This window comes from Letharia columbiana (assembly GCF_014066305.1).
Source record: "Letharia columbiana isolate WasteWater2 chromosome Unknown Sc0000022_s0, whole genome shotgun sequence".
Lineage (NCBI taxonomy): Eukaryota > Fungi > Ascomycota > Lecanoromycetes > Lecanorales > Parmeliaceae > Letharia > Letharia columbiana.
In genome coordinates, this window is record NW_023501063.1 from 13,225 (window position 1) to 25,796 (window position 12,572).

Below are 12,572 nucleotides of genomic sequence, written 5' to 3' on the forward strand. Positions count from 1 at the left end.
AGGGTGAGATGGCCGAGACATGTTTACCTAACGTCTAGTGACAGAGCTAGCGCTAGTCCATACAACAAGGGTGAAGGGAGCTATGCGAGCGAAGCTCGGTCCCGCTGTCATCCAAAGTCAACAACTACCCAGCGCTCTCTACAGCAACGACAATATTGAATAAAATTGGCTATCACAAATAACTGCGCATTAGGGAGGTTTAGCAACATTTTTCATAACATTCTACATAATGTTTTCAATGCAGGAGTAGCCCTACCCCTCGGCCGCTAACTTAATAATAATAAGGTAATAATACCTCGGGCGAGCAAAATACTCACCATGGACGGGGAAGCCCTAACAGTACCCGAAGCCCTAAGGGTGCCCGGACCCCTAACAGTACCCGGACTCTAACAGTACCCGGACTCTAACAGTACCCGGACTCTAACAGTACCCGGACTAGTGATGTGATTTTGACTTTGCAGTAATTACACTTTACAGTAATTACACGTGTAATTACTGTAAGACACATGAGCCTGACGGTCACGCTAGTAGGGCGCTAGTAGGTACTTAATATTTGGCCTGAAAGCCTCCTATTGGGAGGTACCATTTCCGAATAATGTAGTTGCTACATTGGGGCCTTGGGGGTACTCTTGCGAGATTTCTGCCATGGCGTATTCAAGAAATGAGGCTATACACATCTGAGGTACGTGTGTGACGTAATGTGGTGAAAGGATGACTGTAAAAAGGTGGATTTGAATAGAGAAGGCAAAATTTCTCCGCAGAGAATTGCCAAGACCATGGATTTGACCAATCAGAAGGCTTACATAAGGATTACTAAGTGTTTTACATGATTTACACGCTGTCACGCAGTTTTTGCCTTACAATACTGTAATTACTGTAAGGCACATGGCCTTACATGTAAAATCACATCCCTAACCCGGACCTCTAACAGTATCCCTATTCTTAAATAATTAATATCATCGCGAATATATATCGGATTATTATAAGTTTTATATCGTTAGAATGCGCTTAATTAGGACTATAATTAGTATTTAAAGATAATATAATAAGATAGTAAGATATAATAGTTATAGTACTCGTATAATATAAGAAGCCCTAAGGCCCTAAAACCCTAAAACCCTGAAGCTCTGGAGTACTGAAGCCCCGAAGCCCCGAAGCCTTGAAGCCCTAAAGCCCTGAAGCCCTGAAACCCTGAAGCCCCGAAGCCTCAAACCCTGAAGCCCTGAAGCCCTGGAGCCCTGGAGCCCTGAAGCCCTGGAGCCCTGAAGCCCTGGAGCCCCGAAGCCTTGGAGCCCTAAAGCCCTGGAGCTAGTAGTACGTAGGGCTTCGAAACCCTTACCGATATGAAAACACTTTACATAATATGTAAAGTGTTTTCATAAGATAACGATCGACGACGCTACCTATTACTACGTATAGTTAGACTATAAGATTACTACCTCTTTAGATTATGTAAAATATTATGAGTAATCTCAAATGCTCCTGCATGTCCAGCGCCGGCGATCTCCGGAATACCACCCTCCTGCTGTAGTGTACCCGTTTCATCTTGCCGCTTTGACGACTGCGAACCCATCACCGCGGGATCAACTCTTCGGGTGGCGGTGTGAATCTGCAACCCTACTGCATATGCAGCTAACATGTGCAGTCACTTATCACCCGTACAAGGGTGCACTAGTATGCTCAGTGCTCATGGCTGAGCCTCAACTAATTCTAGTTTTTTGCAGCTGTGTACCATATATTCATGTTGCCTATAATTCTGCTGCATATTTCACCGCTATATTGTACGAGTATAGCCGTCTACTACCAGCTCTTTCTTGAAATTTTTGCTTATGGTTAGAGCACTGATCGCTTATTGATGTATATTATATAAATATGGGCTCTTTGGAAACATCTTGGGCGACGTTACCAGAAGCACGATCCCCTGTTCTTCATCTCAGTCATCCTACAGCCGGAGAGTGTCAGACTGTCTGGAAGCTCAGCTCCCTTGCCTGGACAGACGCCCTATCCTTACCGCAATACCTCGAAGAATCAGCTTATTTGACCACGGTTCCTTTGGCAAAAGATGGAGTAATGACCAATTGGATATTGACTGACAAGACCCTGCCTCCGGACCAGCGGCCAATCCTATGCTCCTGTGAAACATTTCGCAAGCGTACATTCCTCAGTGATACAGGTGGCAATCTCAGCGAGAACATTATCCATGGTGTTGCCAGTGTCTTCTGCGACCCAGTACTGAGACGTCGTGGCTATGGCTCACGCTTGATGAGGGAGTTGGCAGAAATCTTGCGCACCTTTCAGGCCGAAACGACGAAATCCATTGGGAGTGTGCTGTACTCTGATATTGGGAAGAAGTTCTACGCAGACCTTGGGTGGCACCCTTTTCCTATCAATACGCATATCGAGCTCGACCCATCTGCGGCCCCGGACGCACCAAGAGCTACACAGCTTCTGCCTGGAAACCTTGAACGACTTTGTGAAGAAGACGAAGCTATGATTCGTAAAGAGTTGACCAGTACATCAACGACTGGAAAGACACGCATGGTGCTCGTGCCGGATCTTGACCATATGCTTTGGCATCACAAGAAAGAAGAATTCGTGTGTGAAAAGCTCTTTGGAAAGAAGCCTCAGATCAAGGGAGCGATCGTAGGGCAGGCTGGTAATCGAGTATGGGGTATTTGGACCCACCGCTTTTATGGAGACCCGGAGTCTGCTTCTTCTGAGAATACTCTTTATATATTACGGCTAGTGATCGAAAATCAAGCTACTACAGGCATACGTGACGCAGAGCAATCTGAAAGGCAAGTCGAGCAGATGAAAGCTATTCTTCAGGCCGCCCAGGGCGAGGCCGCCGAGTGGAAGTTACATCGTGTGATGATGTGGGACGGGCGAATTACATTTTCATACCCCAAACTATGGGATTCTTACAAATTCATACCCCATCTTACATTTTCATACCCCAATGGGGTATGAATTTGTAAGATACCACTGACAGGGGTATGATTTTGTAAGATACCATTTATAGGGGTATGATTTTGTAAGTTGCCATATCTATAGGGCGGGTTGGTGTTAGGAATTATTCCTCCGGGGGCCCTGCGGGGCTCCTTCTAAACACCCCTTTTTAACCCTTTAGCGGTAACTCGGGTTACTAACAGTTGGGGTAGATAGCCTGAAACACCCTAAAATACCCTTCTAATGATTTATAGGTATAGGGATGTTGTGTTAGCAACTCAGCTAAAAAAGCTTGGTCCCGGGGGTGTCTGCGCTTGACAGCCAGACACTCCTATTTCGACCTAAATAGGGCCCCGTAGGGACGTCGCAGGGCCCCCGTGAGGGCTGCTGCTAACATGTTAATGATATCTTATATTTTCATACCCCAGGAAATGGTAACTTACAATTTCATACCCCAAAGACTGGCAACTTACAAATTCATACCCTATTTTTTTGGTGAGAGGTATGAAAATGTAAGATGGGGTATGAATTTGTAAGAATCCCATAGTTTGGGGTATGAATTTGTAATTTGCCCGATGTGGGACCCTACGCCTCTGGTCCTGGAATTGGTAGGACGAACAAGAATCCAGCATCGCAGGATAGAGCGGGAGCATGAGGGTATTGCTAGCCTTCTGTGGTACGGAGAAGGGAGCGGTAAGGAGGACACACTGGAATGGCTTGGGAACGAGAAGTATGGGTGGTGCTAAGACGGCGTTTGATAAAGAATGAACGCCCTCGTACTTGTATAGATATATATATGAAGTGGGCAGAGTCGCTTCGGGGTCACGTCTCGAGAGCGTGATGTATGGCTTGAGTAGGGCTGTTCTCGCGCTGTTGTAAGCAAAGTGGTGGACTGTAGTCGCACTGCCAGAACATCTGACTAATGTAGCGATCAATCTTATACTATCAAGATACAAGCGAAAGTTCATCGTTCTGCTGCTCTGCATGAGTCATCCTGCCTCCCTCCCTATGAAAAGCCCACCCATTCGATTGAATAATACTCTCCATTGGGGCAAAGACAATACATGTCAACGACCCAGACTGCCCTTTCCTCCAATAGATTCCCTAGCTATCCGGGCAAATTACAAATTCATACCCCAAACTATGAGATTCTTATAAATTCATACCCCATCTTACATTTTCATACCTCTTACCAAAATAATGGGGTATGAATTTGTAAGTTGCTAGTCTTTGGAGTATAAATTTATAAGTTATTATTTCTTAGGGTATGAAAATGTAAGATATCATTAACATGTTAGCAGCAGCCCTTATGGGGGCTCTGCGACGTCTCTACGGGAGCCCTACGGGGCCCTATTTAGGTTTAAATAGGAGTGTCTAGCTGTTAAGCGCAGATACCCCCGAGATTAAGCTTTTTTAGCTGAGTTACTAATACAATATCCCTATATCTATAAATCATTAGAAGGATATTTTAGGGTGTTTCAGGCTATCTACCTCAATTGTTATCCGGTCGCCCGAACCGATGCTGGCCTGATCGCAGAGCGAGTGTACTACTGAGAATAGCGGCTGATTATCTACGGACAGGTCTGGTTGCAAGCGCTTCCCTTTCAACAATTTCACGTACTTTTCAACTCTCTTTCCAAAGTGCTTTTCATCTTTCGATCACTCTACTTGTGCGCTATCAACTCTCTTTCCAAAGTGCTTTTCATCTTTCGATCACTCTACTTATGCGTTATCAGGTCTGGTTACAAGCGCTTCCCTTTCAACAATTTCACGTACTTTTTAACTCTCTTTCCAAAGTGCTTTTCATCTTTCGATCACTCTACTTATGCGCTATCATCATTATCATTAATAATTTCAACAGCCCCTACAGTTATCATTTAAATAGTATTTAAAATACTATTATAGTTACTCCCAATTATTCCTACGCGATACGTTTATCGTACTTATTTCTCTTTTTATAATATACTATATCGAAGAATAATAAGTCGAAATAGCTAAAGGCCTTTAAGAATTATAAGACTCTTCTTATTAATTAATAGCTTCTACTTATAAAGAATATATCTAAGATTATTCTTAAGTATCTTAAGAGTAGTCTTAACGATATTAAACGCGAGTATATATCCTATATAGTCGCCGAAGTCTTACTTCGTATAGTATCTTTAGTAATTATAAAAGTAATTAATTAACTAGATAATAGAGAACTTCTTAACGCTATACTACGTCTAGAGTAGTTTATTAAATATATTAAAGGCGATATAATAGCTATAAAGAATTCTATAGAAATAGTTATTATTAAAATTCTAAGAATCTATAAAAGCGTAAACGAAAGACCTTTTAGTCGTCTTTTTATCGCTATTATAAAGTATAATAATATTATACTTTATATAGTTAATATTATCCCTAGACTTAGAGAATAAGAAAAATTATTAGATTATTATTAAAGTAAAGAATAATAATATCGCTAAAAGATTTTATATTAATACCCCGAAGCAGCTATAGAACTATATCGAAATTTATCTTAAGAAATATTTAATATTTAAAGCTATAGAGATCGAAGTAGTTAAATAACTTAAATCTAGAGATCTTTAACTTCTAATAAAAACTCGAGAGGGCGTTAAAACTCTAAGAAATATTAAGAAAATTAAAAAATAAGTAGCGTATTTCGGGAAAGACGCGTTTATTTTAATTTTTATATTTAATATAATAATCTATAATATCTCTATTAAAATCTATTAATTCTCGAGAGATATCGAGAGTCTCGTTAAAATCATTATCGATATTAATATATATAGAATTTCTAAAGTAAAAATTCGATATCTAGACTGGCTAAATAAAAATAAAATTAGAAATTTATCGATTAAGGTCTTAGTAATAGTTATCGAGTTTATTAACTTATATTACGCGAATATCGCTTAAGTAAACAACTTAAGCTAAATATTATTAAGAGGAAATAAATATTATAATTATATTAATTATATATAAGAGAGTAGAGTTATTAGATACTTTCGCTATTAGAAATCTAATTATATTATATCTTTATATAAAGTTAAAGAATCTATCTATATATACTATATATAAAATTATAATTCCCGCGTATATATAAAGCTTTAAAAATAGAGTTTTAAACTTAAATACGCTAATTATTAAGATTAATATATAATATTTAACTTCGAATATAAAAGAATAAAAAGTATCGTTATAAAAGTGATTGAGAAAAGAATAGGGCTCTTAAGTTTAAGCTTTCTACTTTAAAAATAGTATTAGTTAATTATAAATTAAAAATACTTAATTATAGAACTTAGATATTAATATAATTATATCTCTAGAATATAGAGTTAATTATATTTAAATCTAGAAAGACTAGAAAGTCTTATATTAAGAAACTCGTAAAAGAATTAAATACAATAGAATTAATCGCGAAGGAACTCAATAAGAAGACTATAATTACGAGTGTCGAAGATATCTTAATTAAAAAGTCTAAAAACTTCTTTTAATTAATATCGATATCTTAAATTAACACTTAAAATATAAGTATTATAGCGATAGCGGATATAAATATCTTTTTACTTACTTTCGCGGCCTTATAAAGTCTTTAAAGAATATTTATAGAAGATAGTAAATACGGGAAAAAAGAGGAGAATAGACGCGAGAAGCCCTCTCTCGTTATTATATAAAGATCGCTATTATAAATAAAAGCTAAACGATAAAATATTATTTTAAATATTGTTAATAACTTAAATAAGAGCTCTTAATTAAGCGAATATAAGGGATATTATCCTCTTTAAGATTAGGCTCTCTTTATTATAAGAGTTCTATAATCTTCTTCGAAAATATAGATAAAGAGAATTAGTCGTTTATTACGACGATAAAGTCTATAAGTAAGAGAATTAATAAATTATTAAACTCTTTATTCTATAATAGATAGAAGAATATAAAGAAGATCTCGGCGTAAAGAAAGGCTAAAAAAAACTATATAGTATCTCTTAGAGGATTTAAATTAGAAATTATATAGAAAATATTAAGTAAGCGAACTTTTATTAAATCTAGCAATTATATTACTCGAAGCGCTATTAAATTTATAAATATATTAGACTTTATAAGTATTATAATTAGCGAAAACTCTTAATAAATATATATTTAAAGAAATAAGTAATAAAGCTATTAAAAATATAACTTAAGATATTATAATATAATATCGATAAGTTATTAAACGTAATAATTTCATTATTTCAAAATATTTTAAAGTTTAAATACGATATCCTCGCTATTTAGAAGCTCTAGAAGTACTCTTAAAAAAATTAAATATATTATTTAGCTTTAATAGACTTTTATCTATATTACCTAAATTGAAAAAATATAATTAGAGTTTATATATATATTAATATTAAGATTTCTATAAATTAATAATACTCTCGAGTCTATAATAGCGATTTAATTATTATAATATTTAAATTATAAGAATTAAAATAAAGAATCTTATATATTTATAATATATATAACGTATCCCCCTTTTAAAGATAAAAAGCGTATTTTCGAAAATATAGAAATAAGATTACTAGAGATTACTCGAAGATTATAAGCTCTTAATACTCTTCGAATCTATAATTATAAGAAATATAATTAATAAACATCTAATAATAAACGATTTTAATCTATATTATTCTCTATAGATAAACTTAGAAAAATATTAATATATAGAAATAAATTAATTAATAGATATAATTGATAAAACGAGACTTTAGCTTCTAACGTTTAAAGATTTATTAATCTTTAAATTGAGAAAGCGAAGCGACGCTATTATTATAGATTTAATATTCGCTATAACGACTATAATTAATAATATAATTAAATGCGATATTATAAAGAAATAAAACTTCGATTTAAATTACGAAGTAATTCTTATAGAATTAAATCGAAATATTTACTTTAAGCCTCTAAAAGAAACTTAAAATTAGAAAAAGATTAATATAATAGATTTTTAAGCTAAACTCTAGATTAAGCTTTTAATTATAAACGAATTAATTATAATAATTAAGAATCTCGACGAGTAGATATATTAACTTATTACGATTCTTATCTAAAGCGATAATAGAGACTACTTTAATTAATAGAATTATTATAAAATCTAAGCCCTTTATAAATAAAGAGAGTAAATAAATTATATCGAAGATTAGAAGCCTAAAATAAACGTAATAACTAACTCGTAATTACTAGAATTAAAGAATATTAAATTAAGTTTATAATATTAAAAAGAGGCTTTTTAAGAGTAAGAGAATCAAAAATTAGAGATAATATATAAAAGAGTACGATAGCGATAAGAAGCTATAAAGATTTAATAAATAAATTAAAAGTAAATAAGCTAGAATCTCTTCTTTTACTCTCGAATTAATAGAGATTAAATAATATTATTATAATCGAAGTTAAGAAGAAGATAATATTTCTAAAAAATACTTTTTTTTTAAACAAAATAGACTATACTAAATAACCTCGAAGAATATTACTATTCTATATTAAAGAAATTTTTAATTATTATAATCTAAGAGATTTAATAGATAATACTTATAAGTTATCTTAAATAAAGTCATAGGCGAGAATAAACTAATCTTTTAAATTCTATAATTTGCTCTAAAATATATAGAAATATAGCTTAGAATATATTTATAATATATATATCAATCTAGAATATTACTTAAAATACTTTTATTACTTAAAGATAGTAATACTATAAAAGCTTAATAAGAATAATTATATTTAATTTAAATTATATTAATTAATTACTCTTCTTAATATACTAGAAAAGAGACTTAAAAAGATTATTATTATAAGAATTAGTTATCTAGTAGAGGAATATTAATTTTTCTCTAAGAAATATATAAGCGAGCGAAAGCTATCGTTAATCGAGAACGTAATTTATATAATACTAGAAGAGATATATAAAGTCTAAAAGTTTAAGAATAATTAGATTGTATTACTACTAATATTAAATATTAAAAGTATTTTTAATAACGTCTTTTACTCTTTAACTAATTTATAACCTACGAAAATAAGATATTAGCGAAAAAGCTATTAAATAAATTAATAGCTTTCTAAGTAATAGATTTATAATTATCACTATACCCGAGAGCGAATTCTTTAAATACGAAGTAGAAATAGAAATCCCTTAAGAGTCCCCTATCTTCTCTATCCTCTATCTATTCTATAACGCCGATATTATCGATATATATAGAGAGAAAGATTATCTAATATCGATGTATATTAACGATATTAGCGTACTTATAAGAGGCTCTATAACTTAAGCTAATTATAAAATACTAAAGAAGATTTATATAAATATTTAATAATAGATATTAATATATATCTCGAAATTCGAGATAGATAAATATAAACTTATTTACTTCTAGTTAATTATAATAAGAATAATAAAGAAATAGTCGAATAATAACTTAAACGCGGAATTAGACTTAGATATTTATAAGATTAAATTCTAATATAGTAATAAAGCTTTTAGATCTTATACTCGACCTCGAACTAACTTAAAAGAATTATATTGAGTCGCTAAAAGTAAAAGCTATTATAAAGTTAAACGAATTAGCGAACTACGCGAGATCGGCTTAAGAAATTCTATATAAAGATTTAAGAAAGCTCTATTAAAAAATAATCTTATTTACGCTATTATTTAAATATATTATATAATATATATTACTAGCTATGAAATATAAAGTTAAGAAAAAAAGAATCTTTAAAATACTAAGAGTTATATAAAAAAGGGCGATATATATTATTTTAGAAGAATTTAAAAATGTTATAGGCGATACTTTAAACATTAAATATTATTAGCTTCTAATATACTTAGCTCTAAAGAAAGCTATTATAAAGATTACTCTTAGAATCTAGATCTATCTTAACTATAATATTATTAAATTAATTTAAATTATAAACGAACTATAGAAATTAACTAGTAAACGAGTAAAGCTTAAGAGCTCTTTAGAATAGTTAGAGTTTAGAGTTTACGAATAATAGATATAAGGTGATATAAAGAGACGCGTCCCCTATATTACGCCTTTATAATAAAAATTATTAAGTATTAAGATATATAAAAATAGAGAAAAGATTATTAAAGAATATAATAAGATTATAAGTATAGATTATAACTTTTTATATATATATATCGATGATAGCGATATCGATAATAAAATAGGTATATTAGCTTACGCTCTCTTAAATAGATAAAGCTTAAACGCGATACCTCGATAATAGCGAATATTATATTATCTACTTCGAGAAACTTAAAGAAATTAATATAGTCTATGAGATCGCTATAGATATTATATTTCTAGCGCTTATTATCTAGATTAATAATTAGACGATAATATAGTTAATAGCGAACTTATAGAGATAATTAGAATAATATATCTTTAAGAGAATTATAAAAAAGCTAGTTAAGCTAAGAGAGAAAAATATATTAATTACTCTACGCTAAATCGTCGCTTATAAAGATATTTCAGATAATAAAATAGTAGATAAACTTACGAAATAAATATCGTAATAAGATATTAATAGAAATTAATATTATCTACTCTCGGCGGCTAAATAGTATATTAAAAAACTAATTAACGTAAATTGAAAGATACTCTAAAAGATATATATAAGAGATATCGAGCTTAAAAAATATATTTTTAAATTATATTATAGTACTATAAATTTTTATATAGAAATAAAAAAGGTTATAAGCTTAGTAGTAATATAGCTACGAATAAAGATAGCTTTTAAGAATTTTCTTTATATATATCGAATAGTTAATATACTTAAGTACGTCTATAAAAAAGGCAATTAGACTCGAAACTATATTCTTAAGATATATTTTTTATTTAAGAAAGATAGGTTAGCTACTTAAAGTAGCTAGCTAATTAATATTAAAGAGATTTTATCTAAATCGAATCTAATAATAAAGATAATAAAATTTATAATAAGAATATAAATACTAAAAGTTTTTAGTAAGATTAAGATCTAATATAAATATATAATATTATATTAAGATTTTCTATATTAAGATAATTTATAGTTTATATATTAAAGAATATGAAGGTAATAGTATATTTCTAAGAAGTTATAGACTAGAATTTAATTTATATATTTTAATATCCTCGAGTAGATAATATTTAGTCGCCCTATTTATAAGCTATTTTATTAGTATTATTAATATTATTTTCTTTTCTTTTTATACTTATCTTCTATTTCTCGATATAATATTAATCGAAAGCACTAAACGCGACGCCTCGAGAATTCTAGAAATCTTATAAGCGTTAGCCTTTATAAGAAATATTTTTATTTATTATCGCCCTTTAATAATAATAGAATATTATTATTAGAAGTTATTATTCTTACTATTAGAGGTTAAATATAGCGTCTTCTATAACCCGCTTAAAGATAATTATTATATCTCTAAGTAAGCTGAGAATATATTAATTATATCGATTAATCTTCTTACGCTTAAAAACTCGATACGCGTTATAATAGAAAGTTCTCTTAACTTAATAGTTAAATATAATAACCTCGTAATCTATAGAATAATAAATATATAAGTTTAATAGAATAAGTATAATACTAAAAGTAATAGACGATATAAAAGATAAGACTTTCGAGAATCTTAGAAAGAGAAATAAATATCTTATAATTTTATTATAGTCTCGAATAATAAAATAAAAGTAATATTTTAATTCTAACTTTATAAAATAAGATATATATTATATAGATTTAGATATAGACTATAAAGCCTTTTTAATATTAATATTATTATCTCTCTAAGATAATCTCCTTCGCGGGAATAATAATAAGAGAGAGAGCTTCTAAACTCGAGAAGATCGGCTAAATCTTAAATTAATATAAAAGAGTATAACGAATTTAATACTTATCTATAGTAATATAATCTTATCTCTCTAATTTTATTTTCTTAAATAGATAGCTTATAGTATATTTATTTATAGAATTAATAGATAAGAGTATATATATAAAACTCTTACTATCGGCGATTATTAGAGAAATAATTATTTTATTAACGAAATAGTTAATAGTTATATTCTATAATAAAAGACTATATATAATCTTAAAGTTTTTATCTTCTTTTTAATATAGATTATATTTAATTTTTAATTTATAAATCTTTATTTATATTAATAGATTTTAGATATAATCTCTAATCGATTAAGTTAAGTCTTATTATTCTTAATCTCGCTTATAATATCTTATAATATCTTCTTACTCTCGACGATAACTATTATAATCGAGATATTTAAAGAAATATAAAAACGCTATATTTTATATATAATATAGAATATATTAATATTATTATATTTAAAAATAATTATCTATAGTTTTAAATATAGTCAAGAAAATAAAATTGAGATTAATTATAATATTATTAAAGACTTATAAAATACTCTTTTAAAGAAGTATAATAGTAATTATATCGCTCTATTAGAGAAGTTAGATAATTTATAGCGAATAATTAAATTTAAATATCTCTACTTCGAAGTTATAGTCTTTATATAAGATAAGAATCTAAAGAGATAATATATTCTTATAATAAATATAAGCGTAAATCTTTTTATAAAAGACTTTCTAGC

The 12,572-nt window shown here is 30.0% G+C and overlaps 1 protein-coding gene across 1 annotated transcript; it reads left to right on the top strand.

Moving 5' to 3' along the window:
- Positions 1-1,872: 1,872 nt before the first annotated feature.
- HO173_006944 (uncharacterized protein) lies at positions 1,873-2,970 on the top strand (the record flags this gene model as incomplete). The annotated part of the gene is made up of 1 exon (XM_037308850.1): positions 1,873-2,970. One exon carries the CDS (start codon positions 1,873-1,875, stop codon positions 2,968-2,970), a length of 1,098 nt encoding a protein of 365 aa, XP_037164114.1.
- Positions 2,971-12,572: the final 9,602 nt, after the last annotated feature.